Genomic DNA, 24941 nt, shown 5'->3' with positions numbered 1-24941 from the left:
CTCCAGCAATCTGTCATGCACATTCTGAGCTGTATTTCACTTTAGATCATACATATTAGAATAGAGGGTTACCTTTAAGCAACAAAAACTGTCAAATACCATCACATATTAATAACTACTTCAATGAATAGCAGCAAGTGATTGAATGTGGACTATGGTTTTACAAGTCATGATTTTCTTTTATTTGAATGTTAAATGTTTTAAAGGCTCATTGACCCTCTAAATCTAAAACTATCCTGCTTCTCTATTAGATACTGCTACGAAGTCTTATTTTGAAACCAACTGTGAGACAAGGCTTTCCAGACTCAAAAGAACAGTTTCAGAGTAATGCTGCTCACAGTTCTGAATCTTACCTATACCACACTGTTACAGACCCTACTACTGTGAAGTCACTTCATCTTTAAATAAAACTGCTGTATCACTTCTCTCTGCTTCTGTGCTGAACAGCTGTGGACAAAGGCTACTGATTAAAGCAAACAGTTAAACATGGGTGAGCAAAAGACCAAACAATCCAGTCTTAAATTACAGATCAAAAAAGAAGTTTTACATCAAATGGCAAGCCAAACAAAAAGAAAAAAGTAATTAATTCTGTAGATGCTGAAGAGTCAGGATAAATCTCAGAGAACTAAGAACAGTATGGTTTATTTGCTTGATTTGTTTTTGAGATGGGGTCTTGCTAAGTACACAGACCAGGTTCAAACTTGCAATTCTTCTGCCCCCGTCTCCCAGAGTGCTGGGATCCCGGGCATCTGCCACCATGCCTGGCTGCTCTTGTTAATCTCATTGATCAAATAATATGTGCAAAGGCTTGGGTAAGAATTTAGGGTGCATAACACAAAAAAGACATGAGCATGACTTGCTTTTGCAATGAATCTAGATCTGCTTTCCTAGCCTTATTTCTCGGTGTCTTAAATGTTATTTCTCAGGTTCCCACTTTTAGCCTTCTTCTGAGTTTCAATATTCTGTTACCAGTAAATCCACATTTTCCACCCAGCCTCATTGCTGAATTCTACATTTGTATCTCCCTTCCAGGCCAACTACTTGAGTAGAAAGCTCTCTGAGGCCTGCAGAGTATTTCCTCTTCCAGCAAACAGCACTCACTGCTTGAATCAGAAATATGAGAATCCATGCATATCTGACCAGTCACAAAATCCTACAGATTATTCTTCAAAATATTTTAATTCACCCATTTAAGCACTGTGGCTTTTTCAATAGCTCACCAAACAGACTTCAGAATAAACCCAAATTCTTCAGATAGCTATGTGGTACTTAGTGACTTTATTCCATTCACATCTCTGATTCTATCAGCCTCTCTCAGCTACTATGTCTCACACCATTCTGAACATGCTATGTCTTTGCACATGCTACTTTGCCTACCAGTTAACACCTTCTCTGTGTCTTCCCATCACATGCCTTTCCTTTCATCCTAACTCTCATCCACTCCAGGGCATCTAAATCACAGGCTGCTCCTCCACGTTCACCCAGCACCTACAGCATTCCACTTCCAGTCTTGACCACAAATGTGACAATGTTTGGTATTTCCACAAAACAATAAGCTCCTTTGAGGGCACTTTATCATATTCTGGCATTAGGCATCTGTCACTTAGAAGGCACTTGATAAATACTCAATGTAAAAGTAGGCAAGTTTAAGGAACCAAACAAGTGTCAGGTCAAATCTTTGAGGTTCTTAAACTCTATCCTGGTGTTAGGGGCAATGGCAAATAGAGTTAAGCCCCTAGAGAAAAGCATCCAAGAAATATATATGCTCCCCCAACTCAGTCCCGTTCCCTGCTTATAGCAAACTAAGATTAGAAGTCTGGGTCTGAAGAAGGATCACAGACATCTTGGGTGCCAGAGAGAAAACACTTTAGGACACTCAAAGAGTAGAATCAAGTGACTCCAGAAAAGGACCTGAACTCAGATGCTGACAAGGAAGCCTCTTCAAAAACAATAAAGGTGAGAATCTCTGTGCAACTAACCTCCTGCATAATGCATGGAATCTTACAATCCTTTCATGCTTTCTATGGTAGAAATTATTGCTTAAAAGTGTTCAGCTGCTCTCAATTAAAATAAGAAATGATACAGTCAGGGAAAGGCTATGTTTTTTGGAGTAGTAGAAAGCTTTATAAGGGCTTTAGGCCTTAAGGTCAGAGTATAGTGGAGCTGTAGATTCAAAATGGAACATTCCCCCAATACAATAATTTATACACCCACAAAACCCACAGAAACAATGTCCAAAACAATAAACTGTTTTACCATTAGATTATGACTATGATCAGTTCAAATAACATTCAGAAGTGCTAAAAGTAAGACACTGCCATAGTTTCACCTGTTGATTCTGCATCACTTTTGCTAGCCTGTGAATATCATAATGCTTTGGTAGTGAAGGGATATAAGTATCTCCTTTTTGAAAATTTTCATCTTCTAGCCATAATATATATACGTTGAAGAGCCTAAAAGACAAAAAGTTAAATATAAAAAGATATATAGGCAAATCAAGTTTCTCATCCTGCTAGAAAGAGTAACACTACTATGTAAGAGTAAAGAAAGCTTGCAATCCAGAAAATGTGTCTAACAACTATCACCCCTCCCAAGAGACTCACAGTCGAGCAGAAAAGACCTATTACAGATCATTAAAATTCAATGAAACAATCGTTAAAACAAAAGGTCATTTGAAGGAGATCTGAAAGCTCCATTATTAGGTTAAATATAAAACAGAGAAAAAAATAATTGAAGGAGGTTAACATACCATAATCCTACAATTTGAATTTGAAGCTTTGCTTCCCAGAGCAATTCGGCCACAGTGAATTTTAGTTTTGGGAAGTATTAAAAGTCACTTTAAACCTCTGTATTGGGAGAACTTGCCAGCTTTAAGGTCAATAGCCATCTCCCATTTTAAGGAATCATAAATAAAACTCTTTGCAGTTATGCATTTTGTTCCCATTAAAAAGGAATAAAACATAAAGCTGGCCCTCTCCTTATCATGAAAAAACAAGAAAAATAATAAAGCTAAGCTTACCAAAAATCCTCCATTTTCCAATAAAACCTTTTTTAAAAAAAATACAAGCATCTCTCTTTTCTTTTTATTTTTTACCAGGAATGAACACAGTCCATTTACCTAAGATCACTGGTATTCTAAGCCATTGCTTGCAAAAAAAAAAAAAAAAAAAAAAAGACTGGGTGGGAGACCAGAAGGTGGCACAGCTTAGTTTCACTCAAAAAAGTGGAAAATTACCTTCTTACCTCCAGAACAGTGTATCTAGGAAGACAGACACACACAGGCAGAAGAGGCTGGTATGTACGCAGTTTTCTCTCCTGTTCCTGACTCAGTGAGGCAGATGGCCACTTTCTGAACATATCTCACAAGGGATTTAAGGAAGAGGGACTATCAAAGACTTTCTCTACTGATCTAAAATGCTCAAAGAGAAAGCTTTTCATTGCTAAAGTCTGATTTAAAAAATAAGTCTTCCTAGCTGGGCATAGTGGTGCATGCCTGTAATCCCAGCTCTCAGGAGGCAGAGGTAGGAGGATCACTGCGAGTTCAAGGCCAGCCTGGGCTACAAAATGAGTTCTGCAGAATGAGACCTTACCTCAAAAAACCAAAATAGTAGCAGCACTATAACACATTGATAGAACATATGCCTAGCATGCTTGAGGTCCCAACTTCAAGCCCCAGTACCAAAAAGAAGGGGGTGGCAGGGAGACAACACTGTTGTCCTTACTAGCACCACAGTATGTCTGCCTGGTAAGTACAAGGTCCTGAGTTCAAATAGATGTCAAAAAACAAAAAAAAATTTAAAAATACATTTTCCTTCAACCATGCAGATAAGGAGAGGTATCATTTTGGTAGTTGAGTGTGGGCCCAAAGGCCCTATCTATGGTCAAACAAGCTTGAGGTTTCAGTACTCCATAAAATGCTGTGTTTCTTTGTCAAGCTATCATCAGGGCTCATGAATAACCATCATTCTTCTTAAATCCTATTTATAACTAATTTTTTATTTATAATAAACATACAAATGAAAAATGAAGGAATAGTACGTAAAGAACCCACATTTACTTCAGAATTCTCAACCTTTTGGGGGCACAGTATGCAAATACGATGATTTGATAAGCAGTTTGGGGCGATCCCTGCATCCCATGGGAGCAGAGAGATTTGAACCACTATTAAAAAGCCCTTCCTTAGAAATTTATTTCTTTTGCAGAGGTGTTTTAGTAGGTTCTGATAGTTGTTTGCCTGCTGTGAACAATTTGTTTAGGTTTATTTCTAATTTTACATAAAGAAAGAGAAGCAGCTATCACCAGCCCTCTGATTATCACTCAGACTACAGCCACTGGACAGATATTCAACCAAATAAATGGGTGATGCATTTCTCAAGGAACATAAATGAGAAGCACTTCCAGGAGCAAACCTGTATCAAAGCTATCAGCTATTCTCAATGTAACAAGGGAATGAGAATAACACTGAGATTCTATCACAACTACAGGCTCTAGCATAGTACTAGTGCTGCTGACAACAGAAATGACAAGAAACCAACTCACCTGACGAGCTGTGTGTGCAGCTCTGGTGAAGTCAGGTAACCAGAAGCACAAGCCTGGCTCTCCGGCAGCCCTTCACTGCCCTCTGCTGGAACACGGAGGGCCTTGCTTGCAGCGTGATGGAAGTCAGCCACCTCAGTCAGGCGCCTCTTCAGGTCTTTCAACAAATTGATGTGAGCAGCACTCTGAAAAAACCTTCTTCCAATACAACCGTCTATGGGTAACCTTAAAAAATATAAACAAATATAAACACAGATCTATAACCTTTCAACATACGTTCCACGTGGCAAAATAGTCAATTAACAAGATAAGTTACAATGGCTTGGGTACTTACACCACTGAGTTAGTATCTCTAACTCCTACCTTTATTTCGAGGATACAAGATAGTCTACACAATGACTGCCTCCTCCTCCTCCATTTTTGTTTCACTTTCTATGATTTCAATTACCCTCAAACTACTGTGGTCCAAAAATACTACATGAAAGATCTGAGAAATAAATAACAAGTAAGTTTTAAATAATTTGCATCACCATCTATTGTTATAATTATTGTTCTACTGTACTATTACTTATTGTTGTTAATCTCTTATTATGACTAATTGACTTTTTTGCAGTGCTGGGGATTGAACTCAGGGCTTCATGCATGCTAGGCACATTCTCTACCACTGTACTACAAACTCAGCAATGCCTAGTTTAAAAATTAGGATTTATCATAGTTACAGGGAGAAACACAATGTATCTAGGATTTATTGCTATCCATGGCCTCAGGCGCCCACCACAAATCCTAGATCACATGCCCCAGAAACAGGGGGCTAGTACTTAAAAGTAGTTTTTAAAAGAATTAAATGCTATACAAATTCAAGGTATCATTACCACTTAGAGGGAGAGAATACATTAAAAATGGTGTCTGCTCTAGAAAGACTTGCAGTCTGGTTAAAAAAAAAAAAATAAAAGTGACACAGAATCACTATCCTTATGTTTCCAAGGTATAAAGGGAGTGGAAGGGAACTGAGGTGCAACGATCTATCACAGGAGGCAGTTCTACCTGGCCAGAGGATCTTCTTATCCAGTGGAACTGTTAGGCCCAAGCACAACGCAAGGTGTGGCCTTGCTCACACCTGCATTATTCATCACAAGGTCCCTACGACAATCACATATGCAGCCTCAGTTTGAGGCAATTTCTTTTCTTTGCACCTCTAGAGATTGTTATGAAAAAATTTGCCCAGTTCTAGAGTACTATCCTCTCTGTTTTGGAGAGAAGATGGTAAAGAAAAATGCCACACGATACCAACTCAAAAAGATTTAGCCCAATAAATATTAAAGGAGGAGGGAGATTCCCAGTTAGATGTCACCAAAAAATGACTGTGAGACATACTCCACAATGTAAGAACACACAGACTCAGCAGTGGGCTCATGGGAACATGCTTCATACCCATACTGTGGTCCTGGGCGGTGAAGATACAGGAGGAAGAACTTCTGCCAAATTAGCGGCAGGAGTGGGTGATCTGAAGGCGTGACCAGAGCCTGTTGGGCCCAGCGGTAAATCAGTAGCCTCTGCAGGGATGGGACAATGGGGAGCTTCAGCTGGGCCTGGGCTTTCTGCAAGAGAGAAGTTGTTTTAGCAACCATAAAATAAACATAAATGCAATTTGCTCCATATGAAGTGAGTGAAATGCTAAACATTTTATTTTCAAACCAGTAAGAAAAAAATGTCACATAAAAATCATATCTCTCTAAAAACAACAGGAAAAAAAATCATTTCTCTAACCTACTAACACATCAGCCTCTTTGGCAGCAAGCCACGTGGAGTAGCTTTTGCCTGTCAAGAAATGTCGCAAGACCCAGAAACAAAATGGCTCTTAAGAGGCATCTAACCTAACCTCTATTCCTTTCTGAGATTTCTCTGCATATAAAAAGCTACACAACAAGTTAATAGAATGACACAAAAAAACAACCTGACACCCAACTTTACCAACTTTTGGAAATTGAGATTTTATCTTTTAGTGATTTTTGTTTTTGGGGGAACAGGGTCTTACTCTATAGTTCAAGCTGGCCTTGAAATCTTTGTGTAGTCCAGGATGCACTTGAACTCACAGCGATTCTCCTGCCTCAGCCTCCCAAGTGCTCAGATTACCAGTGTGCACCACGAAAATCAGCCTGGAACTTTAGATTTTAAAAAGACCTCCAGGGGCTGGGGATACAGCTCATTGGCATTAGCACCTGTCTGGTAAGCATAAAGTCATGAGTTTGATCCCTCAGTACCAAAAGAAAGGACCTCCAAGAATGATGAAATCCTTAAAAGGCTCTGAAATTCAAAAGCTAAGTCTATACCATGGCATCTGATACAGAAGCTCTTTAGATCTAAAGCCTCATTCCAGTCTTTTTCATAAACCAATGAGCCTAACAACAAACAAATTTCTAAAAAGAAACTCCTAATTACAATCCAGACAAGAGATTCAGGATCTCAGAAGTTGGGGGTCATGAATCTGATTTGTAATAAAAGTTTTTCAAAGGATTCTGATGCACTTGAGTCATAATAACAATTGCTTCAAAACAACAGTGATCCTTTCAGTTAAGCAATGAATGTTACTAGATTATGACTCTAGTTATTATAAGAACCTTTGGGAGCTCAGTAGCACATCTACTTAAAAGAACCTTAGAAAGTCAAGGATACGCTTAAATTACATGAGTATTTTAAGTATTTGTTCGGTGGTTGTGCTTTTGAAACACACATAATAAAAAGAAAATAGTTCACATGCTAAGGTAAACTGCTCAGCTTGAAAGTTCAAGCCATCTTCTTTCTCTTGAATGCAGAACTACTATTTGCACCTTCAGAGCTTGGTCAGGAGTAAACGCAGAGTTCATCACCAGTTCCCCTTCAACAACTCTTCGGAGTTGGGAGTCTTCTTCAAAGATGGATTCCATGTTCAGCACAGTCCAAGCAAACCAGACCTACAATGGCACCAGCAAAAGGGAAAAAAATGAAGCACTGACTTCAACTGATACAATAGATTCTGATCATTCACAACTTAAAGCCTTTTCTAGAGCTTGGGGTGTAGCTCAGTGGTACTAAAAGAAAACCCTTGCCTAGCATGCATGTAGCCTTGAGTTTGATTCATAGCACCATGTGTGTGCACAAGTGTGCACATACAAAACTTTTTCTTTCTATGATTGATCTCAGTCAACAGTGTCTAAAATTAATACATTAATACCTATCTCCAGCCTCATTCCTATCATATTTTAAATTAGACAAAATAGATAACTAGAAAATGTCAAATTCTTTTGAGAAGGCTACTGTAATACAAGAAGGATATTCACTCATTCAGCAATATTTCCTGGGCAAGCTCTGGATATAAGAGCTATAGGAAAGAGGCCAGACATAGGCTTTAACCTTAAGAAGCTTTTCATCTATTAGAGAATGAAATGTAAGGAACCAAAAATGTGAAGGGAGCCATGTTGAAAAGCTGAGCTTGGGAATAGGCTGTATCAGATAAAGCATTGCAAAGAGATCAGCAGGAAAGATTCCTCTAGAGAACCAGCAAGGAAGAGGCAAAGAAGAAGAGAAGCACGAATGAGTCCAGGTGAAGTCCAGGAGCCGGTGTCAACTCAATCACAAGAAGGTATGAGAAAGAGCAAGAAGCAAGTCTAATAAATGGTAGCACATAATACTGATTTATGTGATGAAACAAATAATTTTACACACACAGGCTGAGAGTTGGTAATGAAGAAAATAATGCTGCTACTGAAAAAGATGGTAACAGTAAGAGCCAATACTTAGCACTGATGATGTGGTAAGCACTGTTCTAAATACTTTTCAAATAGGTGTAATCATATTCCCAGCTGACCCTGATATAAGAAAGCTTGCCAAAGGCACAGGACTAACAAACAGCAGAATCAAGATTAAAATCCAGATCATTTGGCTCCAGAGCTCACTCTTAACCTAAGTCAGAACTCTGACCTAACCTCAGTTAACTCCTCTATAAAGCAAAACAGTGATAGCATCTCAACAGAAAAGTGACTGTACCAATAAAGTTAAAAAGTACATTTATTCCATCTGAGTATTTTCTTTCTATTTTCCAGTATCTGTTAAACATTTTGGTCCTCATTTACCCTTTCATTTTTCTCCCACTAGAGAAACAATGTGATACTTAAACATGTGTGACAAATTTATTTCATTTAAGAGTATGGGGGAAGGGGAAAGGAAAAGAAGGGAAAAGAAAAAGAATAGAAGGAAGAAAATGGAAACAAAGTTTTTACAAATAAGGAAGGGAAGAGGGACTGAGGGAAAGAGGGGTTCAGAGAAAAAAGAATCAAGAAATATGATGTATAGGTACAAACTTCCTCTAATGAATACAATCATTATGCATATCTAAAATGTATCAATAAAATTAATTTTTTAAAAGTACATTTTAGCAAGTGTTACAAGTTTTAAGTAAAGGTTATTGTTGGTTACAGGTAATTTATTAGTAAGGATAACAATATTAAAGGTCACAAGCATCGCAAGACACTGTACCTGAGTGGGCATGGCCAGGCCCTCTACAAAGGAAGGAGTAATATTGCCTGCCATGATCCAGCTCACCAAAGAAGACAGCAGACTCCGGTCACAGTGGTAACCCAAAGCATTCTACACCAGGAACAGAGAAAGTAAACTTTTTTAACAAACAAAACAAAAAATTTTTTTAAAAACCCTTATCATTAACTCTTTTAAGAGTATTTGCAACTGTTTCACGCCCATGAAAGATTCTGCTATAACAGATTTGCAGAAAGCATCCAGCAGCACCACATTCTCAGCAGTGCACCACAAATAAATATACTAAGCACAACCTTCCCTGGGTGTCTTCTCCTTTGACTTTCCTAGGATCTGTGCTAGTAGACTGATTACTGAAATAAAATACTGATTACTGAGCTTAAAATTGGTGGCCACTGAGTAATACTAAGAACTGTGTGTTTAGGAAAACCTTTTAGAAAGTTACTAACTACTCAATGACTGAAACATAAATTCTCTAACAGGTTACCTTATGTTGCTGGTAGAGTAATTTCTGCACACAGTCTTCCTGCATTAGCTGAAAAGCTGTTTTACACAAGTGATCCATGAGGAAGAGGATAGGTTGTTCTCGGTACCAAAGATGCTGACTTATGAGAGCCTGAACCCAGAACTCCAGCACAGCAACAGGACCCACTTCATTGGGCTGAGTGCTTACAGATATGTGTGCCTGTGGAAAAGCAGCTTAGCTAATGAGAAAAGTAATAACCAGTCTCCCACTGTTAAAAACACCAACCAAATATCATCTATCTCCACTACAACCAAATATGTTGGCCTTCTGAGCCAAAAGCACTGTACCAAGTGATTCAAAATGACATCATAAATGTGCTAACACCAGATGTTTTTGGCTGGGAAGATGGGCAAAAGTGTACTCAGGAGCTTACAAAGGCCCTAACCTGTATCATGCTGTTGAGAAGCTTCACATTTTCCCCATGGCTGGCTCCTGTCAGGTGCTGTGCCACTTTGTGGGTAACCTGCTGTGTGACACCCTGAGGTACACCGCTGTCCAAGTGTAGGAACAGGAGAAGGTGTGACAAAAACCTGCCGAGCACACAAGAACACACATTTAACCTTTCCATCAGGAGTCAGCAGAATTGTCAGCAGTTAATTTCTTATGAGGAAACAGAAAAATGTTAATTGGTTGCATTTTTGGACCCAAATGCTAATTAGAGATTCTGATAAATCTTCAGAAATTTCAGAAGAATAAAGTTTTCACCTTTAATGTGAGTTAAAAGCAATTCTATTTACCTGTAGAAGTATATATCCAACACACACAAACCCAAGCAAATTAAAGATCATTAGAGGAAAACTACGAAAGGACCACTATTAGCTGCAAAGCTCTCTCCTCCACTATTCAACAGAGCTGTTTTCCAAATTGTTCAGGTCTCAAATTTCCCTACTGCCAAATGCACCAATTTTTATATTTAAAAAGGGTTTAGGGGGGTTCCCTTGGGCCCTAACAATTCCTACTAAAGTCAGATCTACAGGAGAGAAGCATGGGAAAACATACTTTATAAGCTCCCTTATGTGAATCTCACCACCAGGTAAGACATATTGAATTAAAAGACACACAGGATGAAAACTGTAATGCTCCCTTGTACAGCTGGAAGCACTATCTACCCACTTCAGGGCTCCTCCATTCGAGTAGAGCCTCCCTTTCATCACTCTTTTTGAGCCTTACCCAGCTGCTCGACCCCAGCACCTTGGACATAGTCTTATTCCCATCTTCCTACGTATCTTATCTGTCTGCAACACTACACTGGACATAGTGTAGGCAATGAAAAAATATGCTTTGCTACTGTGAAAAGGGCAATGCCATTTGCAACTCAATGTCAGGACTACTATTCCCAAACTTTCATGGAAAGAACTGCTCTTTAAAACACTAATAAGCTTTAATAAGCAATCCAAAGTTAAATGAGAAGGGACTTTCATTTTGCTTTCATGATGATAAAACTGGAACTACTTTGTGTCACTGTCACCAACCTGCATACTCAAGTGAGGTACAGATGTTTTCTGCTTCATAAAAATACACACTGCTTTGAAATATCATTCCTTTTATTTAATTCAGAAACCAGAAGATATAGTCATTTGTACTTGCTGGACTATCTCTGAAGGATTCCCCTTGCACAGAGCTAACATACTTACTGCTCATTCTTCAGAAGGTAACACTGGCAAGGGTAGAACAAAGGAAGAATCTTATCCAGGACATGCACTACCGTTCTCAAATGCCTAGACTGGATCAGAATTCCCAACAGCGGGATGCCGTCTACACAGAACTTCACAATGCTATGGTAAAAGAGAGGACAATGAGCACACAAAGTAGCTAGTTCATAAAATTAAATTCTTGCAGGTATTACAGGTTATAGGTTAACCTATACTTAGTTCAGATCTCCAACATATTTTTAGGCCCAATCATCACACAGAAATTACTAGATCTCAAAGTACAAAAAAAAAAAAATGTAAAAGTTTCACCTACCTCTGTGAATACAAAATATCTTGTACCTGCTTTATGATATGTAATAGTACCATGCTTTATTATTTTTAATGATGGTATTCTAGAATTTTTTTTCCAGATAATGAATAAGATGCTAATTTTAAAAATGGTAGCAGGTACCTCAACAGTAACAGAATTCTGCTATTTTCTGGGTATTCTTTTTTTTTTTTTTTTTAATGGAGTGTACGGAATTTCTAAAATTTTGTTCAGGTGACTGCAGAACCTAGAAAAGCTGTTGCTGCTATTGATACTTTACATATTGCTATTACTGGTCTTTTTATAGAATTTTTGGAAACTGTACCATCAGTTCTGAAAGAGTTACCCCAGTTTACTATGTTGAGTTGGGATTGTACAGAAGTTAATGGCCATACTGATCTAGAAACATTATTTTTTTTCCATTTGTATAGAGATAGTGCATTGTATTAAATATGTAAGGGCTTATCTATGTGGGTTAACGATAGAAATAAGTATTCTCTAAATAAAAGAAGTTTACCTAAATTTTCATTTTATAGATGAGAAAGGAAAAGTATTACACTCAAATTCACATAATTTCCTAGAGTATGGTCAAAGTGTTCCAGAACCCAAGTTCACAAATTTCTATTTCAGAGTGCCTGCCACAACCCCAGTGCTTCTTCTAAGAGTGTTGGGCACTCTCCTTATCTGGATATTCCCAAAAGTTAACTAGAGCAAAAGCAAGATTCTTAATCCTTCAGTATAAACTGGCAAAATTCTTCTACCAATTTGGAATATAAATTTTCTGTCTTTAATTCACCTTGAAGACTATCCTTAAAAAATAATGTCAATACAGAAAATACTATCAAAGATGATCCATGTAAAAATGTACTTTTCATACTTTTTTACAACTGCAAAACTCAAATACAAAAATGACTTAAGTAAATGTAGGGGAACTCCATTAAATGAGAATCTATGTATGATGATACAGGGCAACATGCAAACATTTCCATTATAATGATACTAGAGAAAAAATATAAAATTTTATACTCGTGATTACAACTACTAGCAAAAATGTTAAATATTTTGAGTCTGTTAGGCATCTCTATCTTCCAGCTACTCAGAAAGCTGAGAGCGTTTACAAGTTCAAGATCCATTTTAAAAACTTAGCAAAACTGTTTCAAAATAAATTAAAAAGGGGCAGGGATGCGGCTTAGCAACAGACCATTCACCTAGCATATGTGAGCCTCTGAACCTCTGGTTTAATCCTAATATGGCAAAAGAGGAAGGAGTGCGGTGTTGGGTGGGTGTCAAGTCAAGAGGAAGAAACACAGGGATAATGTCATAACACACTGTTCATTTTATTAAAATGGCAGAAGTGAGTGGCTTTTTCTATACTTTCCTAGTTCTGTGACTTGGTTGCATTACTTTAATTCTAAGGGGCGAAAAGTCATTTCAAAAGATAAAATAGCACAAAGGCTTTGCCATGAAGGAGTGCATAAAATATTAGAAGTGAACAACAAAGGAAACAAAATTAATTTATATATATATATATCAGCTCTCTAAAAAAGATCACAGGAAAAAATTATTGAATAAAAAAAGTAATTACATCATGAGAAAGATTCTGGATGATTTTCTGATGATTGTTCTCTGGTTTCTCTGTAATGTTGTACTAATATACAACTTATGCCCCCCTGCCTACTCTATTCTACCTCAACCCAGTTCCATTCATAAGATTTTAAATTATTTTGCTACTCTACAACACCCTACACCAAGATGACACACTGGAGTCAGCCCAAATAGAAACACTTTATTCTCACTCTCAGCCACATTCAGGGTTTAGTAATCAGCACTAAACAAGTACTACTGTATGTATGTTTAGAAAGAACCCACACTAATGAATAAGGAGCTATAGTCCCAGAATTGAAATCATGAAATGTGTTCAGAAAACTCTACTCAAAGAACCTATATTTCAGGCATGAAGAATGTTATATGAATTATAAACGACTTAAGTCTCATAAAGTCAGTAAAATATTATTATTTCCATTTTAGAGATGAAGAACCTGAGGTTCAGGAACTATAAATGGTACTAGAGCTGCTAGGAACAATTTAAAGCACATTCCTAAAGGCCTAAATAACTGTGTCTTTTTTACCAGATAATGTCTTTCCTTAGATAATGTTCAAATTTTTCTGTAATTTGGCCCTACCAATCACCTAATAACTTCTGTTCTTCAATAGGAATCATGGGCTTCAGTCTGGAATGTTCCTTTATTTCCCCTCTTCTCACCCTGGATGAGACACTGGATGCTCCTTTCCACATTCCAGCATCTTCTCAAATTTGCTGGCTATCTGCTAAGTACAAATTCTACAGACACAAAGACGAACAAGACACAGTCCTTGTCTTTTACAAGAAAAAAAGCTCTATGGATTTACTAGACTTTATGTGAAATGTATGTACTACATGCATATGTGTGTATGTATATATTTGAAGGTGCAATACAGAATATGAGTCAGTCCAGGCACGAGTGCTTCTTGACACACTATTAAGCAAAGCTTATCTGGATGTGATGGCACATGTAGCTACCAGGAGTCTAACACAGGAGGATCACAAATTCAAGGCCAACCTGAGTGATTCCACAAAACTTGTTTCAAAGATTTTTTTTTTTAAAAAAGGCCAGGCATAATGACACAGGCCTGTAATCCTGGCATTTGGAAAGCTGAGGCCAAAAAATCACCAACAATTCAAGGGCAGCCTGGGCTACATAGTGAGTTCAAGGCCATCTTGGACTATAAGACTCTATCTCAAAAACCACCACAGCAACAACCAAAAAGAAAAAAAATAATAATAAAATTTTTTTAAAAATATATATATATATACACACACGTACATACATACATACATACATACATACATACATAAAAGGCTGAGAATATGGCTCTGTGATAGAGTGCTTATTATGAGGCCCTAGGTTGAACTGCCAATACTGAGAAACAAGGCAGGAGGGAGGAGGCCTGTCATTTGGCCCTAATTATCTCTCCATAGGTTCATTAGAGCCCTCTGATCTTGGGAGGGAAAAATAAAACACTGTACCTGTGGCCCACAGTCGTCATAGATAAGGCAAGGTAACAGCCAATGGGCATGCCTGCTTTCACAGCTTTCAAGAGAGGATGAAACATGGGTGACTCTGCCATGTCAGGCACCGTGCTAGAGAAGGGAACGGCTGGACATTTCTGCTGTGTTCCATAATCATTTTTGTGCAGTTTCAATCTCAAGATCAAATTCCAGGCCCACTGATTAAATGAGGTTTCAGGAGTTTCTCCATATCGAACAATACTGGCCAAATAGGAAACCTAAAATAATTATTTATTTTATATCACATTAGTCACATATGAATTAAATCAGTAAACTCATCTCTCATCTCTCTTTGTGATCAATAATGTCTTTCAAAGAAAAGACTATACTATTTCCTGGCCTTCAATTAATGTTTGTTATACAGCATTAGAGCAACTTCTCATTCAGCTGACCACGTCCACTTACCTTCCAGTCACTTTGTAAACCTGATCTTAAGCAATAAGGAAGTGATATAAAAGTTAATACCAAGGAATGATGTGCTGATAAGTAAGTTTAATAATCAGGGTAAAGTCCAGCCTGAGCTACATAGTGAGTTTCAGGCCAGCCTGGACAGCATTTGTGAATTTAAGTGGTATAAAAACTCACAGTGCAACCAGTTTCAAGCTACCAATAGTTATTTTAACAATCCAGCTTGCAAAGTTCCTAAAAATTTAAGTTACTTCTAAACCAGTATGAGTGACATCACTGTATGTGGCACGTCATTACAGCTCAACTCAAATCCTGTAATACCAAAATGATTATAAAAAGAGTATTTTAAAGGAAAAGGTCTTTATCTAACCATTGAAGCCAATTTTAAATTGCCAGGAATGTTCTTTGAAAACCTAACGATTAATAATTAACTTCATCTGCCCAGACCATTTACAAATGAAGATTTATATTCTCAATACATAAGAGAAGGAAATACCTGCTTCATGCTTTCAGAAATAAACCCAGCATATGGTTTCTGTGCAAGGTACTTCTGATAAGCTTCAAGAACCATTAACGCCACTTCAGCATGGAGTGCTTGATCCAGATGAAGGGTACCCTTTCAAAGAGAAAAATAATCACAAACATACCATCTTTCTTTGTATTCTGTTCTTTGTAACTTTGAAAGAATTAGGCAAAATAGTAAGAAATGGCCTTGTATACAGGACTAAGTGTTCCAAAAATCATAACTTAACTGTGAAGTTATAAAATAATCACAGGGGAAAAAATGAAAGAGCAATTACACTGCATTGACTAGGTCTGAACCTGAGTCATCCCCCACTCCAGCCACAAAAAAACCATCTTTACAAATGAAATTTCCCATCTCAAAATGGAATTCTGCAAAGACTTTGGATGTAAGTTAAAGGAACTGCCAAGTATGAAAATGCTTATTATTAATTAAATTAAAGATATTTAATAGATTATGTCTAATCCCTTTTCCTGTTCCATCATCAATGAAAAGTAAGACACTCAACAACACAGATAAGATACTCCGTCAAGAACCTGAGGTTGCCTATGGAATTTCTCAACGAGCCTTTGCAGATTTTGAAAAACCTACCCTGTTACCCTTCCATAGAAAATAACTTTTCCAACTTTAGGGGAGTGAGGAGACTGTCACAGTGGGGTCTTCATGTAACTTTCTGAGAATGGGAAGACAGAGAATGTGAAAGTGGAGGAGATGGCTCTCATCCATGAGACTTCAGTGAGAGTAAACCCAGATGAATCCATAGACAATCCCAGGGAGTCAGGAACAAAGCTCCCAGGTACCATTCTGAACAATAGGCATCATGAACAATAGGCAAACTCCACAAGACAGCAATAAGGCTTTAACGCCTTGCTCAGAATAAAAGCAGGCAGACAGTTGTAAAGGGCTGGATTCTCTCCAATTTTCCCTTTAAAAGGTGAATATTTTCATTAAGGAGATAATTAATAAGGCCTGTAATAGGCAGCAAAGGTTTTTACCAATCAAAATCACTTGACACAGCATCTTTGGAGACACGTCACATATAATAACCCTTAATAATAAGTCAATGATAACTACACTGAGTAATTAACGTGACAAGAGCTGTCCTACATGTTTGCATATCCTCACTTGTTAAATCCTTACAATAACCCCATGAGATAGATCTATTTATGTCAATGCTTACAGAAGAGCAGTGGAGGCCCAGAGCATTCAAGAAGCTTGCTGAGAAAGCTTCCTGGTCACACAACCCAGAAGCAGTAAAGCTGAGATGAGAACGAGGCAAACTGGTTCAAACTCATGCTCATCATTAATACACAATGCTTTAGAAAACAACTCTGGCAATGACATGCAAGACAAACTGCAGGAGGAAGAGAAACCAAGGACAGAAGTAGCATTTAGGAGAAACTACAATAACTAGCCAGAGAAAAACCAAGATATATAAGTGGTCTAAGAATAAAGGGAAGAATTTTCAACACAAAACAATGCATCTTCATTTACAGAATGTCACTCTGCAAAACAGAACTATAGAATACATCCTAACCTCAGACACAGCCAAAAGATTTATAGAATTTCCAATGATACTTAAAAATGTTGAAAAGTTTTAAGACAATGCTTCTTTAGAATGGAATTTCCTTTTTAACTTTTTAACACATACCTGCTCAGCATATCCCCAATTCAGTCCTTCTAGAATAACACAGGCCAGTTTATTCTTCACTGTTGTCAGGTTGTGATTCAATAACCAGTCCCGAATCACAGCTATCTCAGAAGCAGAAGGTTGCCAAAGATACAAAGGCAACTCTTTAAACAAGTATAAAGAAACCTTATTAAAAGAGAATAATAATTAAAAGCAGGACTGAGACAATCCCATACTGCTATAATATATTTTTAAACTGTAAATGGTTTTTTCCCAAGAGGAAATGAAGTTTTTTTTACACTAGTGAAACAAAAATGGTGAATAAGTAAATCAAATGGATGCAAAACTAATGATATACCAAAAGCAAACTTAGCAATCCTTTCTAATAATTTTTAATATGTAAACTGATACGCTTCAGTTTAGGTAAACCATCATTCTATGATACAAGTTTTATTGAAGCCAAGGAAGGTCATCATTTACCAAGAGTAAAAAAGCACTTTGGCTATTTAAAAACACATTTCTATTTGGTTCAAAGCAATCTGTAGGAAGAGGAGTAAGGTTTTTGAGAAGAGGATGAAGGGTTGGAGATATAGCTCAGCAGCACACCTGCCTAGCAAGTGTAAGGTCCTGAGTTCAATTCTCAGTTCAAAAAAAAAGTAGATGGAGATATATACGAAACAAGATCCATCAAAGTGGGTGACTTAAAATTGAATTACAGGTACAGAAAGGCTGATTCTACTATTCTATTTTTACATACATTTGAAATACCCCATATTATTATTTGTTAGTATGTATTTGCAATACATGAAATTTACATTCATTTTGTTACTAGTATATAACACACCTTAATTGTTTTTGATTCTCTTTTTCTCCTCTCCATATGTTTAACCCTTTCTTTGAATGTGTCATACTACTCCAAAAAGTCTGCCTTTATTTTATTCTTTATAACTGGCTTTTCATAAGAGAGAAATTAAGAGCTATTAAGAGCTAGTTTCCTGTGTCAGATTGCATATAAGTTTTTAAAATCCTATTTACAAAAGATCAGCAACAACTATTTTTTTTTAATTAACCTATCTACATGTACAAAATAAGATAAACCTAGGTTCATTTAATAAAGTTTGCTGTAAGGGAAATAGTTTAGATTGGAAATACAATTGCCATATATGAAATTTTAAGTTTTCCAGTAAACCTTTCTCCTCCTACTCTTGCAGTACTGGGAATTGAACACAGAGGACAGTGCATGCTAAGCAAGCACTTCATCACAGAAGAACATTCCCAGCCCTCTTAAAAAATGTTTTAAGACACACGTGTAAACATTAGCATATATATATGCATGTGTATACATAGAAAAAAACAGTTAAGATGGTTATACTACTGATTTCTCTGAGTTCGCTGAAAAGAAAGATTTGTGCTGATATTGTTCAAACAACTGAATGCAGATGTCTTGTGCTCTGGCTGAATGATTTGAGGATGACAACGTGCAAGGTACTGTTGCCCCTGATTGATGTGTTTTGAAATTTTTAGGGTTTTTTCTTTTTTTCTTAAAATAAAATGATCTGGAAAAAAAAAAAAAAAAAAAGGAGAAAAGAAAGACTTCACATACACACACACACTCCTGGCCTAAATGATTTCACTGGTAAATTCTACCAGTCAAATACCAGTCAAAGAATTAAGAACAATCTTGCAAAAATTATTTCAAGACAGAAGAGGGAATGTTTGTCAACTCATATATGAGGCTAACATAACTCTACTCCCGAAACATAATAACACAAAAATTATAGATCAATTTTATGAATACATGCAAAATTACTAACAATTTAAACCCAGCAACACTTAGAAAGGATTATATATGATCAAGTGGTTTTTTTACTCCATTTAAATGACAATTCAACATCTGAAAAACTAAAATTTGGAATATAGGCAACCAATGTAGTTAGCCCATGTCATTAACAAAGGAGAAAAATCCTTATCTCAATGGATGCAAAAAATGTTCCTAAATACACACTGATTTAAAAATAGTGTTTTGAGCTGGGGATTTAGCTCAGTGGCACAAGTGCCTACTTGGCAAGTGTAAGGTCGTTGAGTTCAATTCCCAGTACCAAAAAAATAAAAATAAAAATAGTGTTTTAAATACAGCAAGCCAGGCATGATGGTGCATGCCTATAATTCCAGAACTTGGGAGGACACGGAAGGAGGATCACCACGAGTACAAGACCACCTTGGGCTACACAGTGAGTGCAAGACTAGCCTGAACTACACAGTGAGAACCTATCTCAAAATAGTAGTAATAATAATTTTTAAGGCCAAGCATGGTGGCAAAAGCCTGTAACTCAGCACTTGGGACACTGAGGCAGGAAGATTACTATGAGTTTGAGGCCAGCCTAGACTGCAAACTGAGTTCAAGGCCAGCCTGAACTGTATAATGAAACCCTGTCTTTAAAAAGACAAAAATAATAACTTTTTAAAAATAATAATAATCTCAGTAAACTAGAAATACAAATTCCTCAGTCTAATTAGGTCATCAAGGAAAAACCTACTCTTGACTGACTTAATGATGAACTTTTTTGTTGTGATGGTGAAGACTGAAACCAGATCTTGTGCACATTAGGCAAATGCTCTGCCCCGAGCTACAACCTCAACTCCAATGCCAAGAATGAAGCAAGAACCTTTACAACTACTACTATTCCCAATTCTGTAATGAAGGTTCTAACCAAAATAGAAAGTGTGAAAAAAAAAAAAATGAAAGGCACAATGATTATGAAGAATCTAACAATTCTAGTAATTTTTTCAATAAAATAGATTTATATATTTTAACATATATTGATGCTTTCACTGAAAGCCGAAAGAAATCACTAATTTTACTTCACAAAATGTATGAAAAGATACATGTATTTCACTAACAAGGTAGAATGTATCCACAGAAGTGTACTAATCTTTAAAGCCACAGACTAGGCCAAAGAAAAATATGACATTAACTTGCAGGTTGTCTGTAAACACATCTCTAAGTCTTATACTCTAGCATCTCCAGTAGAAGTTGCTCCTAATCAACAGCTGTCTAACCAAAATCAATCTCCACACAGGATGTGTTTTCTCATGCCTGGTCTCTAGAACAGAAGGTTCTCTTCAGGTACACGCTAAATATGTCAGGGATGCCAGCAACAGCTCATTCCCAGGCTGTGAAGCTAGAGTCTGAATCAAGCTAGCCCCAAATCAAAGCCATCACTGTTTATGTTAAAAGCAGAAAGGGCTCCAAAAAGCTCAGCAAGTTCAAAGAAAAAGAAAACTACATAGAGATAGTACAGGCATTATCTCACAGGTATTCTAAAAAAAATCTTGGTTCTTATCTTTACATTTACAGATAAGCGTATTTCTGGACACAGTTTACTACTAGAAGTATTGTGGTAAATTAAGAATGTACATTGTTGTCAAAACTAGAAAAAGAATAAGAGAAAAGCATCACAGGCTGAAACTAAACCATGTGATTCAATGTACAATTCTCCAGCCACAGAATTCACCTACTTATATGAATTATATTTCAGTAATACTTTCAAAAACTATGAAAAGGCTGCCAAAAGAAGAGAAATAAACTATATCTGTAACATGTTCACCTTAAAGTATTACTTGTAAATATTTTTACATGCAATCCATATATATATATTATACTTTTTTTTTTTTTTTTTTTTTTTTTGAGACAGGGTCTCACTATGTAGTTTAGTCTGGGCTTAAACTCAATACATAGTCCAGGCTGGCCTTGAATTTTTCTCTGTTTTCCAAGTGCTAGGATTACAAGTGAGCACCACTATATACAGTTAATACTCTTATTTTAGATATGCACTGTTTGCATTAGACTGATTCAATAGGGCCTCCTTTCTCAGTCGTAGTTATTTCCTCCAAGTATAAAATATAAAAATTATGAAAAGCAAGCCAGGTATAGTGGCACATGCCTGCAATGCCAGTATACTGTGAGGCTGAGACAGAAAGGTCTCAAGTGTGGGCACTGCCAGGGAAATTTGGCAAAATCCTGTCTTAAAAAATAAAAATTATAAAAGTGGTGGGGATGTACCTTAATTCTCAATGTTTGAAATCCAAAGAAATTATGAAATAAAATTCCTAACTAGTGATCATCTAAAAGACCTGTTATTGAGAAAAGTGGTAAAGTGAATTCTGAGGAGACTCAAGAGAACCAATCCCAGAGTTTTATAAGCAGCAGCTAATCCCAAGTTGGTTGGCGTAGCGCACAGCACACAGTCCAACACACACTGTAACAGTTAACATGAGTTCTTTCCTCCCACTTACACAGCACCATCATTCCCAACAACCTTCCAATTTTGCCATTGCTCTATCACTTCAGGATTAAAAAAAATGACAACAGTCAGCACACTTACCATTCCAACCTGGTCAATGGTTTCCTGAACTCTGTCCAAAAGGATAGAAATAATCTCAGGGTGAACAGCTGTGATGGCCCCCAAAAGCTCTCGACCAACTTTTGAAAAAGTCTCTCTGGTGGACAAACTGACGTATGATACCTAAATGGCAGTGGAAGGAGAGAGAGCACTTTTAATGCCAATCAAAAAACAAAACAGATTTCCATAGTTTTTTCAAGCCAAACAAAAAGAATCTAACCACTGAACCTCAGTCCACACTACATTCAGAAAGATGTCAGCCTCCAGACAGCAAACTGACTGCCCTAAAGCTGGAAGGGGGGAAGAAAGGGAATGCGGGAAAATGTCAATTATTCATAACAATGGCATCAAGTGCTGAATGAAAACATGTATCTAGCTGGCCACGGTGGAACATGCCTGTGGCACCAATGATGGGGTGTCAGGCAAGGAAAAAAGAGTTGAGACTAGCCAACATAGTGAGATACTATCTCAAAAGAAAATAAGTCTGTTAGTAGCAATGAAACAGTCCCTTCAGCATGAAAACTTTTCTAGTTTTGAAGAAATCTCAAAAATGATGAAACTTACAATGCATTTCACAGAAATACATTATCTCTCCTACAAAATAAGATCTTTAATCACAAGTGCTTCTGAAATATCAATGTTAACTAATTTGCTTGAACTACATCTTTCCGAAAGACTATAGTTTACAATCCACTCATGTTAATGGTTAGCATTTTAAAAATACAATAAAATAGAACCAAAAAATAAGAGAATAAAAAAGAATACAAAATCTTAAGAATACATTACAGGGTAGATGTGGTGGTATATGCCTGTAATCCCAGCTACCAAGGAAGCTGAGGCAGGAGGATTGCAACTTAGTGCCAGCTTAGGTAACTTGGTGAGAACAGTTCTCAAAATAAAAAGGGCTGGAGACGTAGTGCAGGGCTACAATGCTTGCCTGGCATGTGTGAAACCACAATCCTAATCCCCAGTATTGTCTCTCTCCCCCTTCCCCAGCAAAAAATGCATCACCGGAAAATTTTTTGTTTCAATTATACACATAGGGTCAGAATATAGTATATAATATAGTTTTACTGTGACTCACTGTGAAAACACTGTTCAAGACCATAAATATTACTTCAATAGATCTTGAGACTGTCATTTAATATATGTAAAAATACATTTCTTCTTAATTGTCTCAGACCATGAAGACAGTCTGAAATTCCAGATCCATCCAGCCTTAATGTCATCATGTCTTATTACAAAGTATACGTATCAGAACAGGGTACTTGAACTTGGAAAAAACTTAAGATCACCGAAGTCTGTCATTCTCAAGGTGGAGTATTGGGAAATGATAAACTCAAGGAGAATCTTCTTTCAACATTAGGAAATAAACTATGCAAGGACATCAACCCAGCCGGTCATTTTGTAGATGAGGAAGACAAAGCCCACAGTGCTAAATGTCCTTTTATTTTCCCTTCACTGGGCAATAGACCCACAAGTTAAGGAAGAGAGATTTATTTTAGCTCACAGTTTTAGTCCATAGTTGGCTGGCTCCCAGACAGAAACATCATAGTGAAAGTTCCTGGGTCTCAGCCTCCCAAAGAGCTGGGGTTACTAGGTGTGTATCACCATGCCCAGCTATAAGTTTTCTTTTCTAATGTAAGACAGGCAATTTATAGCAGAATGAAACCAAAACTCAGATCTTCCAATTCTAAATTCAGTATTTTTTTTCTATCATCTCATTTAAATCAGTTTGTAGGCTCAGTTTCCACATTACTGGCAGGGGCAGACAAGAAGAATCTGGGGCGGGTAAAAGGTAGACAGAGAAACAAGATACGAGTGCCAGCCTGTGCCACACTGTCTATTCTTAGGAAAACTCATATCAATGTCAACAGATAGCAGAGGAAAATAGTCTAACTCACACTTTTAAAATTCCCTCTAGCAAACAAGACTTCCTTTGATTCTCTAGTCCCTTCCATGTAATACTTTTAAAAAGCAATACCAAAAGAAAACATTTAATTGATAAAACTTCATATTCTAACCTCATATATCTCTAGAACAATAATTTTTATGAAGTCTTCATCCACGTTGGTTCTTCTGGCTTGAGCCATCTGAGCAAAGGTTGTTAGAAGGCAAATCTCTTCTGAGCTATTCATAGAAGAAAGATACTTCTCAAAGTTCGCAAAATGTTCTGGGTCTGCAAGTTCATATCAAGAAATTAAAGTGGAGAATGAATAAATGTATATATTTCAGTTACTCTTCCAGAGAGAAAGAATATTTAGAAATATTTAGAAAGATACCAAAGATCTTCTACTGGTATCAGGAAGAAAGCTGGACCATATATACGATCTCTGAAATTCCAACAAATTCTAAATGTAAGGTGGCCTCTGAAGAGACATTTTACATCTCCAAATCTCAGTTCAGTCACAAAAGGTTATTCCAGAAAATTAAATGATACATCCCTGGCAAAGTATTTTGTAAATGCAAGACATCACCACTGTTATCAGGTGAATCTTGAACGGCAGTAATGCTGACTTCATAGGCAACCTGAATTCCTTCAATAATTGTCAATCACAGGAATGAAGACACTATTAATAAACTGCCTCAACTAGCAAACCACACAGTACAGAATCTCAAATAAAAGATACTGGCTAATAAATGAAGAGTAGAAACAAAAAAAAAATAGTTACAATCATGACTGAAATAGTAACATATACCATATATTTTGTCTAGCTTTCAAAGATTGCTGTGAAAACAATATTTTATCACTAGGAGGCAGTATGGACTTTGTGATAAGTAACAGAAACCTAGATACTACAAAAAGAAAATTTTACAATGAAGAAAAAGTCATTTAAGAAATACATTCCCCAATGAAACTTTTCACAGTAAATGGTAACAAGCCAGCTTTACACATGTGAGAAATCAAAAGTAGCACATCACATTTCCTGTATTTTCAAACAACTCCATGGGGCACTATCAAACCAATTTTCATTTCCTTTCCTCCAAATGGATTTATACAGAAATTACTACACAGAACATTCTTAAAATAATGGAAAATGGAATTATCATTCTAATTTAGCATGTTTTAAGTTACACTCAAGGGAGAGGCCTTACATTTTAAAGAATTCTATGAAAAGAATAAATGAGAAAGAAAACTTTCTAATTAGCTTTTAAAACATTATATAGAGAACAAACATAAGCATAATTATACATTTATCAAATTTGCTTATGAGTCTACTTTACTTATAATACTGAACATAGTAGAAACAAACAAAAAGAAGCCTAATTAAATGAAGCCAATTTTTAATAGTCACTGCTGAGCAGTCTACCAATTAACA

The 24941-nt window shown here is 36.8% G+C and overlaps 1 protein-coding gene across 3 annotated transcripts in view; it reads right to left on the bottom strand.

Moving 5' to 3' along the window:
- The window catches only part of Epg5 (ectopic P-granules 5 autophagy tethering factor), a 118889-nt gene that overhangs the window by 47037 nt on the left and 46911 nt on the right, over positions 1-24941 (bottom strand). For all 3 annotated transcript variants that reach the window (XM_003473996.5, XM_013157170.3, XM_013157171.3), the window contains exons 12-24: positions 23646-23800; positions 21604-21744; positions 17240-17404; positions 15562-15681; positions 14616-14875; positions 11224-11364; positions 9975-10119; positions 9551-9748; positions 9049-9159; positions 7365-7487; positions 5968-6134; positions 4540-4761; positions 2330-2453 (exon numbers count right to left, since the gene is read on the bottom strand). In XM_003473996.5, coding sequence (XP_003474044.1) covers positions 2330-2453; positions 4540-4761; positions 5968-6134; positions 7365-7487; positions 9049-9159; positions 9551-9748; positions 9975-10119; positions 11224-11364; positions 14616-14875; positions 15562-15681; positions 17240-17404; positions 21604-21744; positions 23646-23800 — 2072 coding nt within the window. The remainder of the gene's footprint in view (positions 1-2329; positions 2454-4539; positions 4762-5967; positions 6135-7364; positions 7488-9048; positions 9160-9550; positions 9749-9974; positions 10120-11223; positions 11365-14615; positions 14876-15561; positions 15682-17239; positions 17405-21603; positions 21745-23645; positions 23801-24941) is intronic.

The sequence above is a fragment of the Cavia porcellus genome, unplaced genomic scaffold (genome assembly GCF_034190915.1).
Source record: "Cavia porcellus strain 051 isolate PalLab524CR breed Dunkin Hartley unplaced genomic scaffold, mCavPor4.1 scaffold_20, whole genome shotgun sequence".
Taxonomy (NCBI): Eukaryota; Metazoa; Chordata; class Mammalia; order Rodentia; family Caviidae; genus Cavia; species Cavia porcellus.
This window is presented reverse-complemented; position numbering and strand designations above follow the sequence as displayed.